This window comes from Erpetoichthys calabaricus, chromosome 1, assembly GCF_900747795.2.
Source record: "Erpetoichthys calabaricus chromosome 1, fErpCal1.3, whole genome shotgun sequence".
Taxonomy (NCBI): domain Eukaryota; kingdom Metazoa; phylum Chordata; class Cladistia; order Polypteriformes; family Polypteridae; genus Erpetoichthys; species Erpetoichthys calabaricus.
In genome coordinates, this window is record NC_041394.2 from 352849529 (window position 1) to 352871582 (window position 22054).

Sequence of the window (22054 nt, forward strand, 5' to 3'; positions counted from 1 at the left end):
TTTTCCATAGGTTACAGTTATTGTAAAACACATAGTGGGAAAGTCTGATTATATGTGTATATATATATGTGTGTATATATATATATATATATATATATATATTTAACATGAGGATAAATGTCATAACTCACATACAGATAACATAAGAAGACTCAAGGGTAAGAAACACAATCAAGAAAAAGAGAAGGCAGAATATCAGAAAGGTTAGTAGTCAGACAGCAATGTTTTGTGGGGGTTAGGGTTAGAAGATTCCAATCTATTGTTCTTAAGTAAATATTCTCTCTATATATTTACTTCAGCCAGTGTAGCACAGTCTAAGCTAAGAAATAATAAATGACAATGTTGCACCAGTGTCCTCAGAGAATAGCTCTCATTTTGCAAACAGGAGTCAAAGAAAAAACCTTGACCAGTGTATTTCTAACTACATTTTTAGAAAAGATCAAATTTGCAATACATTTGGACTCTTCAGTCCCAGATTCTGTTACTTAGTACAAAATTTTATTAAGATATGTACACATCTTTCCCTTATATGTTTAATCTCAGGATTTAAACCTTTTGCAAGATTGTCAGACATTTCAAAGATATGAGACTAACAAACATAGTCATAAAATATGTCTATTATATATTTCTTTCGACATGTTAAGATATAGAACTGCTTTCACTTTAGTTGTTCTTTAAGCTAGTGTTTTAATTAATTACAATAATGCATACCTTTCTATCTTGTATGATATGAATTTTAACACTGTCCAAATACTTCATTAGCATGTCAATTTACAGTAAATAAAAGGGAAACCCTCCATTACCCATATAGGAATGCAAATTCACACTGTATTCTTATTATAAACAGGCAAACACCTTTGTGATTTTTGATAGTAACTTTTTCTATATATGGGGTAATTTTTTTTCATACTGAAAATGTACACAATTTTTCTTGAATTAAAGGAAGGATGGAAACAAATCAGCGGATGGAAGAAGATGGAAATCTATGCAAAAAAAAGATAACTTTTGCCCATAATAGCCCCTTCAAAGCTAATTACAACAAGCTGTATAGCTAATTTCTGATATTGACCACATACCCTTATGGCAGAATTGCTGAAAGTGTTGAATCTGTGGAAAAAGCACATTCTACAATTCTGTTGTCTTAAACCTATGGGCACGGGGAGAACAGGCAAACTCCATGCAGGGAACGCTCAGGGCTAGAGCCTTGGTCTACTTGTTAAGAGGGCAGCAAAGCTAACCCCTGCACCATTGTGCCATCCCCTATTTGTCATTCATCCCTTAGCATAGGCACAGAAAAGATTGAAAACATTGTTCTAATGAAAAGTTGTCTGGTCTGCCTTATACAAATTAGTTCACCTCTTCTTTCACTATATATTTTACTACTTCAACAGTGTCAACATTTTATTTCCAAAAAACGTTATCCTAAATTACATAACTAAACAATCCTCTTATACATATTTTACATATAATACACAGAAAAGCCAAGCAAAATGACACCTTTTATTGGCTAAATAAAAAGATTACAATATGCAAGCTTTCAAGGAAACTCAGGCCCCTTCTTCAGGCAAGATGTAATCTTGAAGAAGGGGCCTGAGTTGCCTCGAAAGCTTGCATATTGTAATCTTTTTAGTTAGCCAATAAAAGGTGTCATTTTGCTTGGCTTTTCTCTACATTCATAATGGCTAACACGGTACAACACCCTAGCACTACAGATATAATACACAAAAATACACACAAGACCACAAACATATATGCATCATGACTACTCAATCTGACACACACAAACATTCACATACATACGCACAAATTCCACGGCTAGCAGCAATCAATTTTGTCTTCTTTTATTCTTTATATCTATAAAAAGCAATATCTTCTCACAGGACCTAGCCAGAGCCATAAGAAGATAGGTTTCATATAATAAATGTTTACTTTTATTTTAACAAATTTGGAGGCATCTTACATTTTGCTAATTGTTATACATGACCAAAACCATTAATAAACAGTGTTCTGTTAATGTGACTATACATTTCTCTTATTTTGTGCATATTCTTATTATTTTTAAGCAATTGCTTTAACAATTTAAATGGTATCAATAACAAATCAGTATTATTGTACTTAGAAGAGCTTAGCAATTACATGTCAAACCAGGAGATCTCCATCATACAGACACACTAATCTTTTTTTCACCACAGGAGCACAGCCACAACCCACTACTGAAAAACACTCAGTGGATGAATACATTAATTGCTATGATGGTGTGGTGGTAGCGGTTTATAAAAGGTTCCACATTTTCTTCCCAGGAAAGGTAAAAGATAATTCATTTAAAAACAAAATAGTGTAGATAAGAAAAATTAAACTTGCACAAAAACTATTTGTAAAACTTTTGTTAAAACTCCCTAATACAATATTTATGGGTGGATAAACAAATGCCACCTTTAGTTTTACCTTAACAGTTTAGTAATTAAACAATTAAGACCAAAATAAAATGGAGGTACTTCAAAACATTTTAATTCTAGAAGATGGTATTCCAAGACCAAAGGTTAAGATCTGGTATAGATCTAATCCAAATAAGCCCACCATGTGAAGGTAATAATAAAGACTTGAGTAGTTAGGCAGGTAAATTTTGAGATCTTCCTCTTTCTTCCTCCATCTTTTCCCTCTAATGTACTTCTCAAAGCTTCTACAGGTGGCACCCAAAGTGATTTTACTTTCTGTGGCTAAGAAGAGTGTTGATTTGTGAGAGTTGCGTATCACATTCAGAACAATATGGCTTCTCGTGGGGCTAATTTCTCCCACATTTTCTGGGTGAGGTAGTATCCAGACAGGATGGAGACTCACTCCTTAGTCAGGAAGGTTCAGTTGTACTTCTTTTGCAAGGTCAATTTCTCAGCATATTTAATACTAGGTGAACCTCACACTTCAGCCAAGAAGTGATTTTTGCACTGGAGTTATTCTGTTAGATTTGATAAGGACTGCCGAGCCAATGGTACAGTCCCTTCTTTTATTCTACCTCTGATTCAGCTCAGATTCCATTTCTCATTCTTTGGTTATTTTTTTGCCTTTCTATTCTATGGGGTGATCACTTCGGATTGAAATTTAAACGAGCCATGCTTTATCAGAGCATTTTTTAAAATAATGATGTCTTGTTTCCTTGCTTCTTTTTCTGTCAATTGTTATTAGTATGTACCAATTTACTAACACCTTCCCATTGTCTATTATTCAGCCTGGAGTGTGGTCTTAATGTGTCAGTAGTACTAGCACATTGTATTTTTTTACATATTTTCCAGTGCAGCAATCTGGAAACTTTGTTGGTTCTCTCTATGTGTATAAACCTTCCACCATCAGCACCTTGAAACTGGCAACCAGATGAGTAACTGTTTTGACCTCTGTTTGGCAGACTATGCACCTATCTCTTTGAACAGTTTTTTTCTTTTGTTGCCTTGACCTCTATGAACAGTAGAGTGTCTCTTAAAGCTGTTCATATGAGCAAATTGTCTGCCACATTCAAAACAACAATATGGCTTCTCTCCTGTGTGAGTTCTAATGTGCATCTGAAGAATACTCCTACGACAGAATTGCTTGCCACATTCTGTACAGCGATATGGCTTCTCTCCTGTGTGAACTGTAAAATGTTTCTTAAGACTGCTAAAATCAGCAAATTGTCTTCCACATTCAGAACAGCAATATGGCTTCTCTCCCGTGTGAGTTCTAATGTGTATCTGTAAAATACTCCTGCGAGAGAACTGCCTTCCACATTCCGAACAGCAATACGGCTTTTCCCCTGTGTGAATTCTTTTGTGTCTCTGAAGATGAGCCGTTTGTGAAAACTGTTTGCCACATTCATCACACCCATACGGCTTTTCTCCTGTGTGAATTCTTTTGTGTCTTTGAAGAGTACTGCTGGCACAGAATTCTTTGCCACATTCCGAAAAGCAGTGATGCTTGTTTCCTGGATAAAGTTTCAAAGAAAAAAAAAAAAATAGAAATTAATTTTCTATCCACTCCTCTTCTATTCACATCAAGTCACAACATTAAATAAATGCTGGGAGAAATGAGGAACAAGCTTTGATAAGTATAATAAAATTGTAGAAAGACACTCAACTTGATAATTTTGTCTCCTCTATTACAACTACTCACCACACGAGCATAATCACTGGCACTAAGAAGTTGAAACAGCAAACAGATCACGTGTGATGGAACCAATTGACAGGATTACTGGTCATAATTTGTTAAGTTCACAACCGTATCATCACTTTGACATCAAACTCTTAAAACATTATTCAAAAACGATATACTGTTATTTTATTTTTTTTGTTCTTTATTTCGCCTTATACAATTTCTTGTATTAGATTTGTATTAGAATTTCTTGTATTAAATTGTATACAATTTATTGTATTTTAATAATAGATGTAAAAAGTGACAATCTTCAGTTATCAAGATATTGAAGAGAGCCTCATTTATGCCTAGAATGTGAAATTCACCTTTACTACTCAGAATGTGCTCTGACATTTCTCTTCACATAGACCAAATCCACTGGACTTCAAAATAAACATACAAATGCTTTATTTAAATCACCCTAAACAAAGAAATGATCAAACTGGCATATTAATGTACAGAGCTAAAGGAGCTGCAGTGGTCTGGGATAAAATCAGAAGATGAGAAAACTCAGGATGAGTGCATTTCTTCTCTGAAAGGGAGTGACAGGTAGACTCAAGGACTGGTCAGGTTTGTTACACACTGGTGATATTTACACTCTCTTTTATAATGTTAATAGACATGAAGTGTCATGATTTATTTATGCTAGTCACACTGAAATTTGCTCTGTTTTTGCAGTGTATTTAATCTTATACGTGCGTTCATATATGTATTGTCTGCTTTAATTATCTGTTATACAGTTACTAGCCATGTGTGCCCAACTACGTTGCACGTGTTAAAGTTGTCTGTGAAGGGCTCCCTGTTTAAACGCGGCTGCCAGTCGTGAACTGGGCCCTTCGTCGCACAGCATTATGATTTTATATAAGGGAAACAAAATTACAAAACAAAACCCTTGGACATTGATTCGATAGGAATGGCCTACTCGGAATCACTGTCCGAATAGTAATTATGTGGTGGTGGTGGAGGAGCATTTCTGCTTCTCTCCGTTTACAGTCCGTCTCGTTTTCATGACGCTGTCGTTTCCTCTCACGATCTCTTCTCAACCTTTCTCCAATCTTGCAGGTTGTTTTGTGGCAATACAAAGAGTAAGGAAGAACCAATGCTTCTTTCTTGAACTCCAAACGCCGACTGATGGAAAATCACAGAAGTGTGTCCGACTTATATACTCTGACTGCCGACTCCAAGAAGTGGGTGAACATTCGATTTGGACGAAGTGCTGCCAACGACCGTCGATAGAAACACAAAAAACCACAGTCTCGACAACGAAGCAGGTGTCAACACCAGATCTAAACACAAAGCATGGTGTCAACACCAGATCTAAACACAAAGAGTGGTATCGACAGTGTTTGTAAACAAAAGTAACAACCAAGGTGTTGTGTATTCAGCCAGTACAAACAGCACGTAGTCTCCTTTAGTTCAATCCTCTTTAATCACCACACTCCAACCTCATCCAATGATCCTCCCCCTCACTTCCTCTCCTCCTCCATCACTACTGCCCTCTACTGAACACAGCAGGAACACCACACAAGGTAGTGAATTCGCGGACAAACAAATATCAAGATCCAAATGAAGATTATATATAAAGATAGCTGGAAATGTCAAGTACTCCAAGCCTGTACTCAGTGAAGAGCGATATATAAAAACAAACAAAACTGGCTTTAGAAGAGAAAATGAGCAAAGTTACTTCATTCTGCCATTAGCATTTCTAATCCACGTTTTCTGTAGATTTTCATTAATCAAAGACAAGAAGCTGCCACCTTTTGGTTCATTTCAATCACATCAGGTGACTCTTCTGCTCGTATGGCATGTAAGGCCTCTTTCATCAGCCTTATAGTTTACTGTTAGGGTTTTCCCCAAAGACTCCCGGAGCTGCCCTCATGAAAGACACCAACAAGGATTTGGTCAGAGATCCTTGCAATGGCCTTCACTGCTAAACATGGCTTTTTCAGACTCTGACATTCTGAACTGAGGCTTTCATTATCAATGTGGGTCATCCACCCAAGTCAGCTCAAACAGCATTGAATGGTGACCAGCTGACAGCTCAGCACGTCTTTGTACCAAAACATTCAGACCATTTGGCCTCAGGGTAGACACCACCAAACTCAATCAGGAGCCACTGACCCAAGATATTCTTGGATCAGGTATGCTCATGAAAAACATTGTGATCAGACATGGTGTTTGTTAGAGACCAGATCTATGACCAGCAAAGAAATTCAGTAACAGTTCAACACATTGTCTCAAATCACACAGGTCATTCCTCCTAATCACACCCTCCTCATATCTGTGTCTTTCCCCACAAGCCTGTTGAAGACTCCTAGTAGGCGAAACAGCTACTAGATGGTACCCTTTCAAGCACTGAATCCACACTGTCCAAAAAAGGCCAAAGACTCTGAACAGTGGTTGAATACACATGCACAAATGTGATGAAGGTCCTCCTCTATGCAACTTGAGGTGACTTTCTAATTCACTGGATACAACACAAATTTCACACATTCTGCTGAGGTCTTCTGAGAACACACATACCTGTCTAAAGCCACTCAGGTGAGATTAAAAATGGGATCACCCTTGACTAAGAAGTTTATTTCCAAAGCTGTGTGTACAGGTGATTCCCACTATATCTAGTTCCACTTGTCTTTGTCAGACTATGCCCGACTGGTGTACATGGGCCTCCTCGTCACCATATGCTCACCACTGCCAGGCCTGATCTAGCAGCGAGTCCCAGTATACCCGTTCTTGAAGAGGCTCTGTTTGAATGAATCAAGACTATCTTGACGTTCATTTATGGATTGTGCTTAGTCTGCCACCTCCTCTTAGACGGACCCAATAATAAGCACAAATCTCCAGACAACATCACTTGAAGGACCCTTGACGCATACCAGTCATGCCAACCCTAGGAGTGGTAAGCAACACATAAAATGCTTATCTCATTGTTCTTCTGCTTGCAAATTAAAACAACAGGAGAAAAAAAAGAATTAACTCAATAATAATTTACAAGAGGTACAACAGAAAAATAATCAAACTGAACAAAATTGTATTGCTTGTTTTCTCATATTCCCCAATGAGAAACTAACAATTAGTTTAGATTTAGAGATAAGAAAAAGAGATACAATTGTTTTCACACAAGAGTTCTCTTATTTTTTTAACAAAACTATGCACAACAATATTAGCTGTGTTGCTTATTACTAACAAGCACAATTTAAATCACAATTAAAATACTGATCACAAATATCACAATTACACATTACAGCCCCAAACAGCAGCACACACCTCCAGATGTTACTTGAAGGGTCACTGGGACACACAGGCCACCAACTTACCACACCAGGCATAGGATGGAGAGCTACAAAGTGAGAACATGAAGCGTTTCTCTCATTGCTCCAGGTACACTGTGACTACTAAATGTAATTTTTTACTGAAACAATTTTTATTTTATTTATTGAACAAACACAATAGACCTGTGTTTCCTCAAATCTCAGTGAATTTAGGCAACAGTGTGATCTCTGAATTGTCTCAAAGAGATCTACCACAAGGAAGGCCATTCATGTGAAAATTTCCCACACTTGCCAAAGCACACAACTGTGAAAGAGAGATGCTGGCTGGCCTTATGGGTTTATTTCCGGTCCTCAAATTATACACCATCCAGTGAAAACTCTGCGATAAAATAGAGAAAGGCTACAGGTCGTCAGGAGTTTATGATAAAGAAGAGGCTAAAACCATAAAAAACCGTTCAATACACTAACCATTAATTACATATGTACACATATTAAAACATAAACTAATAAAACAATGACAACTAATGACAACTGTGCATCAGAGCTGGGGGGTCCTCTACAGCGCATCTTCAACCTGAGCCTGGAACAGGGGAAAGTCCCGAGGCTTTGGAAAACATCTTGCATCACCCCAGTCCCAAAGGTATCACGTCCTGGTGAGCTGAATGACTTCCGGCCTGTCGCTCTAACATCACATGTGATGAAGACCATGGAGCGGCTGCTGCTTCACCACCTGAGGCCACAGGTCCAACACGCCCTCGACCCTCTGCAGTTCGCATACCAGAAGAAGGTGGGAGCGGAAGATGCCATCATCTACATGCTACATCGATCCCTCTCCCACTTGGACAGAGGCAGTGGCGCTGTAAGAATTATGTTTCTAGACTTCTCTAGCGCCTTCAACACCATCCAACCTCTGCTCCTTAGGGACAAGCTGACAGAGATGGGAGTAGATTCATACCTGGTGGCATGGATCGTGGACTATCTTACAAACAGACCTCAGTATGTGCGTCTCGGGAATTGCAGATCTGACATTGTGGTCAGCAACACAGGAGCGCCGCAGGGGACTGTACTTTCTCCGGTCCTGTTCAGCCTATATACATCGGACTTCCAATATAACTCGGAGAATCCACTACATCCATTAAACAGTGTCATCTCCAGACAGAGGAGCAGTTTCAGCGACAGACTGCTGTCACTGTCCTGCTCCACTGACAGACTGAGAAGATCATTCCTCCCCCAAACTATGCGACTCTTCAATTCCACCAGAGGGGGTAAACGTTGAACATTATTCAATTTATTGTCTGTTTTTTACCTGCATTTTTTATTACTCTTTAATTTAATATTTTTTGCTGCTGGAGTATGTGAATTTCCCCCTGGGATTAATTAATAAATAAAGAAAGAAAGAAAGAAAGAAAGAAAGAAAGAAAGAAAGAAAGAAAGAAAGAAAGAAAGAAAGAAAGAAAGTATCTATCTATCTATCTATCTATCTATCTATCTATCTATCTATCTATCTATCTATCTATCTATCTATCTATCTATCTATCTATCTATCTATCTATCCATCTATCTATCAACTGAGATTTAAACCCAATAGCCGAAATACAGAGGCAAGCAAATAACCTCAATATTTATCATTAAATGGTATGTGAGGAGAAGACAGTGTGAGTGCAATGGAGGACAGACGGGCACCCAAGCTGGATGATGACATGACCTCTTGCCAGGGGATGGTCGAGCATAAGCCAAAGACCAGGAGAGGTTCCATCCCCCGCCTGTGGTCAACTGTAATCATTCTCATTAATTCAGCTATTCCTAAAGCATTCCAGTGTTTGGAAGTGCAACTGAAAGCAAACAACTATGTGTGTCAAAAGATCTTAAGGAATAAAGTTGTAGCGAGGCAAAAGCTAGGAAATGGATACAAAAAAATCTCAAAGGCTTTATCAGTCCTAAGAAGCATACAGTAAAGTCCATAATCAAGAAGTGGAAAGTTTTTGGTACTACTAGGACCCTCCATGGATCAGGCAGTCCCTCCAAACTGGATAGAACAGTGAGGAGGAAACTGGTCAGAGAGACTACCAAGAGGCCTATGGCAGCTTTGAAGGATTTACAGGACATTACAGCAAAGAGTGGTCATTGCATGCGACAACAATATCAAGAAAAAAGCCACACCTCAAGAAAGGCCACATTCAGTCTCTATTGAGCTTTGCCAAAACACACCTTGAAAATTCTGAGGCTAAATGTAAAAATGTGTTATGGTCAGATGAGACCAAAACAGAACGATAGAATAGAATAGGTATAGAAGAATCAAAGCAAAAGGTGGATCCACAAAGTACGTTGTGGTGGTGGGGTGGGGCGAGTGATCCTTTAACCATCTCAGGGATTCCATTTTTTTTTTTTTTTTTCTGAACTATTGTAATTATATCTTTCACTTGGTTGTTATAAATTGCATTGAGTAAATACAGCTGGAGAAATATTTTTATATGCATCTTCATTTCAGGTTGAAAAGCAACAAAATGTGAATAGTTTGAAGGGGTGACTGTAAGAGGAAGCTAGAAAATCGAGAGTATATATCAATTTATATACGTGATATCAAAATGACTTCAAAATAAAACAGTTGCTATATATAACAAATACTAACTACAAATTGTTTTGTCTTAGAAAGTCTACTCTCAATTTGTTAGAATACATCAGACATGATCATATCATAATTAGAATAACTGCAGATGGTGGTAAAAGTATAAGCACTGTTGTACTCCGGTTTTTAATCTACAACTTAATGTCCCTGATTAAATTCAGTGACTTGACCTGCTTCAATGTAATCCTTATAATTTGAGACACGTATATGCATATGTAGGACTTGGCCACATCACTGCAAAATGTGATCAAGAAATCTGACAGGCATAAGTCAGGGTAGTAGAAGCTTAACACCAGTTGAGTGATGAAACAGAAGAGTGAGACAAAACACAGAGAGAAGAGAAAGGCTGGTGTTCTGAAATAGCCAATCACAGTTCAGAGCTGAACAAAAATGGAGATGCTATAGCCTAAACTGAAGGTGTCTTATCAGGAAAGGGATATTAGAGATTAACACTAGAATTACCAAAGTTTACGAAAAAACTCGTAAATCCAGCCCACCTTAAATCTGCTCGCACGTCTTCATTCAGCGTCTTTTGTCTTGTAAATGTGTCGATAAGCCCAAGGAGCAAGCAGCCTGCTATCCCATCCTCCCACTGCCACAGAAACAGCAAAAACCTCTCCCAGCTCAAGCCTTGTTTATCAGGGAGTCAGGTACCTAGAGCTGTATAGGCTAAAAAAATATATTGTTATTTGGAACACATGCATTTCACATGTGTTCTGTGTCTACAAAGATCTATGGAAGTGTAGCATGATAGAACTGTTGAACACATACCTAATAGACAAACTTTTTCCATGTTTTAGTACAAACGACAAAATTTTCACATGAAGTGTATAATGTGTGAAGACTGAAATCCAAATATCAAATAAACACTTTCAGAAAAGGTATAAGTATAACAAAACAAGTACGGTTTTATTCAAGACTATAACTGAGAAAAAGAAATCGCATTAATGTACATCCCTGTAGTGATTGCTTTGGTAGTACAGTGGTTAGAGTGGCTGACTCCTATTCAAAACATCACTGGTTCGAGTCTTCACATGTCCCAGAATAAATAAATCTGATTTGCGTCTGTAACAGCCAGGGTAAATGTATGGTACTTGTAAAGGTTAGCATTTTTTTATTCAGTTTTATTCTCTCAGTCGCGTTCATGCTCGCCCTGATCTGATACTGCTGTTTTCAAATAAAAATGAGCTAAGGATTACACCTGCTGCAATGTAATCCTTATAATATGAGACTTGAGCTTACTTGAGACATGTATATGCACATGTAGGACTTGGCCACATCACTGCAAAATGTGATCAATAAATCTGACTGGCATAAGTCAGGGTAGTAGAATCTTAACAGAAGAGCGAGACAAAATGGTGATGCCTCCCTACCGTATGAGCTGAACAACTTCTTCGCATTCTTTGAGGCGCAGAACAAAGAGGCTGCAAGAAACGCAACACCACTCTCCACTGACCAAGTACTCGGTCTCTCCATAACTGACGTGAAGAGGACTCTGTCCAGAGTCAATCCACGCAAGGCTGCAGGACCTGACAACATACCTGGTCAGCCACTCAACTGGCTGGTGTCCTCACAGACATCTTCAACACATTTCTGAGCAAGTCATCAGTCCCAGCATGTTTCAAGTTGACCACCATCATACCAGTGCCGGAGAAGTCATCAGTGACATGCCTGAATGACTACCGACCAGTTGCACTCACATCAATCATCATGAAGTGCTTCGAAAGGTTAGTCATGTCACATGTAAAGACTAATCTCCCTGCCTCCCTTGACCCTATTCAGTTTGCATACTGCTTAAACAGGTCAACTGATGATGCCATATGGTCTGCCCTTCAACTCTCCCTGACACATCTGGATAAAAAAGACACACATGTCAGGATGCTATTCATAGACTGTAGCTCCACCTTCAACATAATCATCCCTCAAAAGCTGGTTGTAAAACTGAGCAGGTTGGGCCTGAACACCACCCTCTGCAATTGGATCCTGGACTTTTTGACAGAGAGGCCCCAGTCAGTTCGGATGAGCTGCAACACTTCCAGCATCATCACACTAAGCACAGGAGCGCCACAGGGCTGTGTGCTTAGTCCACTGCTGTTCACCCTGCTGACTCACAACTGCACAGCCATGCACAACACCAACCACATCATCAAGTTTGCGGATGATACAACGGTGCTGGGACTGATAAGCAGGGATGAAGAAACAGCATACAGAGATGAGGTGGAATGGCTGTCTGCATGGTGTGAAGACAACAATCTATCTTTCAATGTTGACAACACAAAAGAGATAATCGTGGATTTTAGACAATCACATCCTGCCCACATCCCACTCAGCATCAATGGTTTAGATGTGGAGTACCAAGTTCCTCGGTGTGCACATAACTGAGGAACTTACGTGGATGCATAACACCTCATCACTAATCAAGGAAGCCCAGCAGAGACTACACTTCCTGAGGCGGCTGAAGCAAGCAAGTCTTCCCCCTTCCATCCTCACCATATTCTACAGAGGCACCATTGAGAGTGTTCTGACCAGCTGTATCACTGTCTGGTATGGCAACTGCAACATATCCGACCGCAAGTGCCTGCAAAGGATAGTGAAGACAGCAGAGAACATTATTGGAGTGCCTCTCCCTTCACTACAGGACATATTTTACAAATGCAATATCTGCAAGGCCTGCAGAATTGTGCAGGACCCCTTACACCCCTCATATGGACTTTCACACTTCTGCCATCCAGGAGAAGATACTGTAGCATCAAAGCCAGATCTGCCAGGCTGCAGGATAGTTTTTACCCCCAAGCTATTAGACTCCTTAACACCAGGCTGCCCCCTGGGATCTTCCACACGGCCTCAACCACCTCTATAAACAGTACTTTTATACATGCGAGCCACTGTCCTGCAATGACGAGTGTGCATTAATAGAAGAACTGAAAATCTCATACCGACCTTTAAGGATTTGGACATTCTTGATATCTTTCTGCGGTGAAACATTCTGACCTGTCATTGTTTACACATGTCTTAAACAACTATTACCATACACTGATAATTTCTGTATTATCTATATCTATCTATTTATTTACTTATTTATTATATTACATATCTAATGACTATATTTATGTATCTAGATTGCAAATACCATACATTGCATCAATGTTCTTATTGATTGCTACATGTCAATATTGCTGCTACTTTTATGTCTTGCCTTTTCACAATGTCTTGTCTTGTTTGTGTTTTAATTCTATTTTTAATTTATTATTTGCACTTCATGTTGTTACACTGTAGATGGACCCTGAGCTTCGCAATTCCGTCATTTGTATACTTTTATATGGTTGAGATGAAAATAAAGTTCGCTCTAACTTGAAATACAGGAAAAAGAAAAAGGTGGTGTTCTGAAATAGACAATCACAGTTCAGAGTTGAATAAAAATGGAGATGCTAAGGCCTAAACTGAAGGTGTCTTATCAGGAAAGGGATTATAGAGATTAAGGAACTGGAAAGGTTTAAGAAGGAGGAATGGGTTAAAACTGAAGGTTGAACAGCAGCAACACAAAATGTTTGGTGGAGCCCATTGTTGCTAAAGAAGAGTCTACCAGTTAGTTTAGACAGGGGGTCACAAAGAGGGCTGTAGAAGTTAAAATGGTATATTGAGGACTGACAAGGAGCGTTTTAGTTTAAGGTGGCTGTGTTTCCCTGTCACTGCGACTTAGTTGAAGATCAGACCACATTGCTAGGAGGAAATAATAAAGAATCCAGGGAACTCCAAAGGGTTCACTAACTTTTTCTTGTCAATCTACTTTTGTATAACACTCTTTACTGAAGATAGGGTTAGAACGTTTGTGTAAAGTTACACCTATAATGGAAGAACAAAAAATTGCTGAACTTTACAAAGAAAACATAAATGAACTCTACATGAAACACACGAAAAAACATTAATTTCACTACATTTCTCATAAAAGCTACAAGACCATCCTTTTCAAATCTTATACAGTTTTATTTTACACTTACTTTTTCCAGACTTATTTGTAGGTGACGGTTGATCTTCCTGAATTCTGACAGATGAAATTTTTCCAGTCCTTCTTGTGTCAGATTGTAATGATTCAGACTTCACATTGACAGGAGGCTCTGGAGATGAACAGGGTCTGCTGTGAAAAGAGACAAACCCGGTTACTATTTCATCTCAACATCCATAATAAAGGTCTTCTTCATCCTCTACACTTTCATATTTGTGCATCTTAAAACTGACCAAATTCTCTTCAGCCTCTTCTTTAATGCCCAACAACACCAGTTCACAGTCTTCATCCTTAATGCCCGGACTCTCATGTTTAGGGTGGACAGACTCCCATTCACAGTCCTTTTCCTCACCATTTACAGTCTTTGTCTCCAAGATATTCATGCCAGCCTCACATGTCTCCTCTTTCACATCCATCTGAACATTACAGTAAACAGAAGCTTTTTCTCTGCTGAAAGAACAGGATAGAACTTAATTAACCATTCAGACCTAAAGAAACTTGATTTTAATTTAACGACACTCTCTCATTTCAGGTTTAGGTGAAGTTAGACAGTTCATAGCATGTTCAAAGTAACTCATCACTCTTCATATCAAATTATCAGATGTGAAAGAAAATTGGGAGGCGAATGAAGGTCCAACAGGCTGGAAGAAGACCACTTTATGTTCATACAGTTGTGGGTCAGCAGCATTCACTATTTTAGTTAAACATACAGTGTGCGGTTGCAGAATTCTGGTATACCAATGAATGTTTCTACAAGCACATACATGGGATTTTGTTAAAAAACAGATCAGGAAGGCGAAGATGAAATAAGAAATTAACTCTTCTGGAATGTACAGCCTGCAACAGGAGAAGACAAACGAGTGAAAGAAAGGGTTTGCTAGCTTAGGCTGACATATGTACGTGATGATGCTTACCTTTTGTCAGTAAGTAAGAAAAACATTTCCCTGGTAACTGTTTAAAAGCATTCAGAAAAAGACACCAGTGCCCCTATTACCTGCTGAGTTGATCATAATATTTAAGTGTAGCAACAGACTTTGATAAAAACCCCTTGTTTTCATCTTAAGTTTCAAAGTATTTTGTTCTATTGAACACTGAACTTTCCTTCTGTAGAAGTAAATAGCACATGGACCTGACTTGAGCTCCTCTGATATCCTTCGCTGCACCACCGCTACAGGGATGGGCACTGATGGCGTTGAAAGGAAAAAGTGGCATATGGATGGCCACTGGATTTGCTTAATACATTGGTATAAATTAACACACATGCTTTGAATGTTTTTTCTCAGGTGCAACTTCAGAAGAGTGAATTTGATATAATACTCATTTAGCCTGAAGTAGTCAGTGAATGAGATAATCCTAATGGTTTTAGATGGGTGCAGAATTGGCTTAGACACAGGAAGCAGAGGGGGATGGTGTGAGGAACCTCATCAGAACTGGCCGATGTTAAGACTGGTGTTCCACAGGGGTCAGTGCTAGGGCCGCTGCTATTTTTAATATATATATCTATATATATATATATATATATATATATATATATATATATATATACTAATTAATAAAAGGCAAAGCCCTCACTGACTCACTGACTGACTCACTCATCACTAATACTCCAACTTCCCGTGTAGGTGGAAGGCTGAAATTTGGCAGGCTCATTCCTTACAGCTTACTTACAAAAGTTAGGCAGGTTTCATTTCGAAATTCTACGCGTAATGGTCATAACTGGAACCTGTTTTTTGTCCATATACTCTAATGGAGGAGGCGGAGTCAAGTATCGCGTCATCACGTATTACGCCTCCTACGTAATCACGTGAAGTGAAGACAAGGAAGAGATTTGCAGCACGAGTCAAACGCGGGAACGAAGGTAAATGACGTTAATTGTTGAGTGTCTTTTAATACTGTGTAATTGTTGAGTGTCTTTTAATACTGTGTAAGCATACATATTAACAGATGTGCAATTAAACGTGTGCATTTACGGGGTGATTTCTCAGGCTTACAGCTCGAAGTGATCACTCGAGTGAAGGCAGCTTCACAGAAAAACTGATCCTTAACAAACTGTTATTGGTATATTTTACCTCAATTTTAAAAGGTTTTCTTTTCTTCTTAATAAAAATTTAAAAGCAGAACTTCGCCGGTGTGAACCGCGGAGATTTGAGCGACTGACGCATACAGACATATTCATGAGTGCAGGTACTTCGGAAACAAATCACCGTGTAAACCTAAAGTTTAAATTAAGTTCATAGACCTACAAAAGGTTGCCATTGATTTCAGGCAAGATTGCTTTTCTCCTGTACAACTATACGTTGCAATCTCAAGAGTGTGCTTGCACGGCTTGGTCATATTACAACCAGAGTGCTGAACTGACAAACTGGTATACAAACAGAACAATCGTAAAAACAGGATTAAATAAAAAGGCTGCTTCCGTTGGCGAAGCAACGAAAAAGGAAGACCTTATATGACGTTCGTTTATAAAACAGCGGAGAGGCTGTGTGAAGTCAGCTACACAAAAAAACAGATCCTTAACAAATTGTTAGTGGTATATTTTACCTCAATTTAAAAAGGTTTTCTTTTCTTCTTAATAAAAATTTAAAAGCAGTACTCGCCGGTACCAAGCGCGGGGATTTCAGCGACTGACACATACAGATATATTCATGAGTGCAGATACTATGGAAACAGAGCACCATGTAAACCTAAAGTTTAAATTAAGTTCATAGACCTACAAAAGGTTGCCATTGATTTCAGGCAAGATTGCTTTTCTCCTGTACAACTATACGTTGCATTCTTAACAGTAAGCTTGCACTGCTTGGTCATATTACAACCAGAGTGCTGAACTGACAATATATATATATATATATATATATATATATATATATGTATGTAGATATGTATATATGTGTGTATATATGTGTGAGATATAGATAGATAGATAGATAGATAGATAGATAGATAGATAGATAGATAGATAGATAGATAGATAGATAGATAGATGTGTATGTATGTAGATATGTATATATGTGTATATATATGTAAATATGTATATGTATATATATATATGTGTCTGTATGTGTATATATATATATATATATATATATATATATATATGTGTGTGTGTATGTATGTATGTGTGTATATGTATGTGTATATATATGTTGATATATGTATATATATGTGGATGTGTATATGTATATATATATATATATATATATATATATATATGTATATATGTAGATATGTGTATATGTAAATATGTATATAAGTATATATGTTTATGTATATATATGTTTACATAACCTCTTTAACACACTACTTCTCCGCTGCGAAGCGCGGGTATTTTGCTAGTATATATATATATATATATATATATATATATATATATATATATATAAATTATTTAGATAGGACTATAAGTAACAGGCTGGTTAAGTTTGCAGATGATACCAAGATAGATGGATTAGCAGATAATTTGGAATTTGTTATATCATTACAGAAGGACTTGGACAGCATACAGGCTTTGGCAGATTTGTGACAGATGAAATTGAATGTCAGTAAATGTAAAGAATTACACATAGGAAGTAAAAATGTTAGATTTGAATACACAATGGGTGGTCGGAAAATCGAGAGTACACCTTATGAGAAGGATTTAGGAGTCATAGTGGACTCTAAGCTATTGACTTCCAGACAGTGTTCAGAAGCCATTAAGAAGGCTAACAGAATGTTAGGTTTTATAGCACGATGTGTGGAGTACAAGTCACAGGAGGTTCTGCTCATCTGTTATAATGCACTGGTGAGGCCTCATCTGGAGTCCTGTGTGCAGTTTTGGTCTCCAGTCTACAAAAAGGACATAGCAGCTCTAGAAGAGGTCCAGAGAAGAGCGACTAGGCTGATTCAGGGCTACAGGGGATGAATTATGAGGAAAAATTTAAAGAGCTGAGCCTTTACAGTTTAAACAAAAGAAGATTAAGAGGTGACATGATTGAAGTGTTTAAAATTTTGAAGGGAATTAGTAGTGGATCGAGACTGTGACTTTAAAATGAGTTCATCAAGAACACGGGGACACAGTTGGAAACTTGTTAAGGGGAAATTTCACACAAATATTAGGAAGTTTGTCTTTACACAAAGAACGATAGACACTTGGAATAAGCTGCCAAGTAGTGTGGTAGACAGTAAGATATTGGGGACTTTCAAAGCTCGACTTGATTTTTTTTAGAAGAAATAAATGGATAGGATTGGCGAGCTTTGTTGGGCTGAATGGCCTGTTCTCGTCTAGAGTGTTCTAATGTTCTAATTAGGCAGGTGGATATGCAGATGAAATCATTTAGCTGAGGTACGAATGGTGCTGGTAGCTTTTAAAAGAGCAGCATTTAGTGTATGCACCAGAAGACACCGTGTGTACTGACAAAGACAGACACACAAGCAAGGTAAACATCTGAGCTGGTTGTGGCTTTTAAATGAATTTCATGATCTTGGGTTTAATTTGTTTCAGGAGATAGATCTTGTTGATTGAAATTAAATGATGGTGCCATGATCCTTTTAGCAAACACTAAATCATCCAAATGGTGATTATCAGCAAGTGATTTTTTTTTTTTTTTAACCAGTTGCTGATGCTGGCTGTAGATTTTTTTCAGGTTTTAGTTATATGTCAGCTTTATTTCCCAGCTTTTTGCTAATCAGCTGAAGTTTGCACTTAAAGTTTCAAATCAATTGGACCCACCTTCTTTTCAACTTTTGTCATATGAGCTTTGCTTTGGAGGTGGGGGTCTGCAGGTTTACGCCTGTGCATTTTTGTTTGCTTTTTCATTTGTAATTCATGTCACAGAGAATTTGATTTGTTTGTACATTTATACTGAATCACTTTTATTATTTGTGTGTAGTTTTGACATTAAGTTTGATTCACCATTGTAATGGAGGCCACGAGTTACCAGATATGTGCTTTAGTGAATGAACAGCAGCCTGCAGTTAAACTGAGCTGTTTAATTCAAACATTAAAAGGTGTGGGGGGTACTGCCTCAATGAATAGCATGACTGCAGTAGAAGGACTTCATAAAGATAAAAATAAACTATTTCTTAAATTTTTCATCCATAAATCAAAGTGAACTAAAATACACAATATCAGGGAATTTATAGTGAACCACTGCCACAGTACACTGCTAATTACCATAATGTTCTCCAAGCACCTTAACCTAATTCTTTTCTAACTTGAACTATTTTGTTTCGCATGCAAACAATTTTGACTTCACAGTTTAAAGATTCACGGAGGGTCATGCATACCAGATTTAGCATGTAGCATCAGCACAGAATTTACAAATGAAACTGTCTGGGAAAAGATGCTTACTGATGCAGGGCAGCAGATAGATTGTACAAGTCTTAAAGAATATCCCCAGACTTTACTTTAAAATCTCTATACCAGAATTTCAGCGCTATTCTCAAGAACTCAAAACAAAATTTCATATTCACTAATTTCATCTTGTACAAGTAAATTTTGCATACACACAAAATCATAAATACATTTAATATTTAACACAGTCCTTAACCCTCTATTAAATCCCAGCTCCTCACAGTATTGTGACCCTGGCATGGTGGAGGCCTTGTGTGCTTCAGTCATCATAGTGTTCTGCTGTCTGGAGATTTGTGCTCCGGATTGACCAGTTTGCCATGGGTAACCCTAAGGGGAGAGGCCAGGGAATGAACAACTTATTATTGGCCTTCATGAATATTCTAATTAAATCAAAGAGAACCGTGCCCAGTAGAAGGATGTCAGACCTGGCAGTGGTGTTCATCTAAGAGTGCCTGGTGGAACACACGACCTGGAAGGGCTCAGAACGATAAAGCCACATGTAGCAGCCACCATATGCAACTTAGCCTTCACCCGACTACCATAATCCAGCACAATGGAATCGCAAATATAAGCCTTTGGAACACGAAAAAAGAGAGTACTTGTAAAGGGCAGGAACTAACTACTGGTCAGGAATGGGCCACTCGCAAGTGTCCAAAACCACACCAACCCAAGTTAGATTTGCTGGACCACTAAACCTGGGTATCTTTAGAATGTCGGGGAAAACAACACCACCAAGGCACACATGTAAACTGTACGCAAACCGTAAACAGACCGAGTTTCAAATTTAGTCTGCTGTAGTTGTGGGGAAGTGACACTAACCTTTAATCTGCATTAACGCCTAGAATACTCATTAACAGGCAATACTGATTTGGAATTTAACGCCGAAAGGTAGGATTTTGCCACATTTGATATGTGTTCATAAAAAAAATAAATATAATTTTAAATCCACTTCAGCGAAGTTTGGTGGTGGGTTCGCGGACAAGGACACGAACACGAACGAGCTATTCACGCACAGTAACTGATTGGGGAGAATAAAAATTCACACACTCATAAAGTGTTGCATCCTAACGCAAGCACTTACCCTCTGTCTCTCGTGACAGGATTCTTTCTAAACTCGTTCGCACTCCTGCCTCATTTGCTTGATAACAGCCTCTACTCTTGTTACCAGTGAATCGCCACCGCCACATCCTTCTCTGCACTTTTGGAAACTTTGCTGTCGCATCTCTCTGACGTCACGGCATCCCTCCTACTTCTCCATACGTAGTTCCGGGCATGCGTTCCGGGTGAGAATCAGAGTCACTGCTGATTGGATGAACGAGCTGCACTCAAAGTCGCTCAACATTAGCTGTGATTTGTCAGGAAAACAGGAAATAAACAAGTCAAGTTGAGCGAGCGGCTATCGAGCTTCTTCAATCTCGTCGAAAGACTCTGCGGTGAGTGAGCAGAATTCGGCTTCTTTACCCCTCGAGCCGAAGGACACATTTGTGTCTGTTCGCTCTTTTTTTTCTTGATCGCCTATCGAATCCACCGCTAAGGCCGCGTGTCACCCCCTTTCACACTGCCATTGTCCCTGCTCCTGTAGTTTGTTTATTCATGACAGTAAATCGCAAACGAAGTTTGTTAAACGTGTGGCCCATCGACCCTAATACACCTCAAAGCGCTTAATGGCATTTCGCATTGACCAGATTTTTTTCTTTTGCACAGTGGAGTGAAATGAAAGATAAACGTTATCTCCTTAGCCGGACAGTTAACGTTACTCTGTTTGATGCCGGTTATCCCAGTCGATAAAGCGGACCACCCGGTACGCGATGGCAGTGGGCTTCCCTCCGAGCAATAACACTTCGATTTTGAAGGTCTTTTGTGCATTCAGTCCACCTTGCTGAGCTGGTCAAGGAGAAGCATATAATAATAATTATTTCTCTCTCTCTCTCTACATTATATTGTAACGACCTTCCGCGAGTAGGTACTTGAACAAAGGAGAAAATGTTGACGTAATCAAAAATTAAACGTTTATTCATCTTAATGATCTAAAACAAAACTAAAAGTGTGTTGAACTTATGCAGCAGTAAGAAAAACAAATCAATTGTAACTATTTAGATTTGTCTATTACTTCTCCATTGATTTTGCATTTGTGGAGGACGCCCAAACTACAGCAACAAAATAGATATTTTTATAAAGTCTAAAAATCACACAGAACAATTTCTCAACGGGCTTTAACTGACCTTGTTTAACTGACAGCCCACAAGCATTGACTCTCTAACAAGACAAGAAAAAAAAATCTTCTAAACCTTTGCAGGAAACATAAGAAAAAAATCTTGGAAAGGCAACTTAAACATAAACACCCTTAGGCAGGTTGAAAGTGCAATGGGTGCGGGACCGTCTTACCAGCATCATAGGCCCCCGGGCAATGTTGTGCACTGGGGCCACTGTATTTATAGCAAAACAGAAACATTCCCCTACGCTCCTGGGGCCCCCAGCCAGGGCCCATTTTCACATATGTTAAGATGGCCCTGATATGGGTGTCAAAAAATAGGATAAAATAAAAGCCAGAAAACAGAATGCAAGTAGTCCTCTTCTCAGCGCTAAGTATCTATTATAGTTATTAGTCTGATGTGAAATGAATACATCAATAAACAGAGTCTATCATTTAGAGATTGTTTTATTATACT

General features: G+C 38.5%; 2 protein-coding genes across 2 annotated transcripts in view; one reads left to right on the forward strand and one right to left on the reverse strand.

The window, feature by feature from the left end:
• The window catches only part of LOC114643211 (zinc finger protein 665-like), a 77887-nt gene that overhangs the window by 35226 nt on the left and 20607 nt on the right, over positions 1 to 22054 (forward strand). The gene's annotated exons all lie outside the window — the stretch shown is intronic.
• Positions 1834 to 20604, reverse strand: LOC114669136 (zinc finger protein 239-like). Its single transcript, XM_051927331.1, has 5 exons — positions 20467 to 20604; positions 14290 to 14506; positions 14052 to 14188; positions 11845 to 11904; positions 1834 to 3949 (listed from the first exon to the last, which is right to left on the reverse strand). Exons 2-5 carry the CDS (start codon positions 14409 to 14411, stop codon positions 3399 to 3401), a joined length of 870 nt encoding a protein of 289 aa, XP_051783291.1. The 5' UTR covers positions 14412 to 14506; positions 20467 to 20604; the 3' UTR covers positions 1834 to 3398.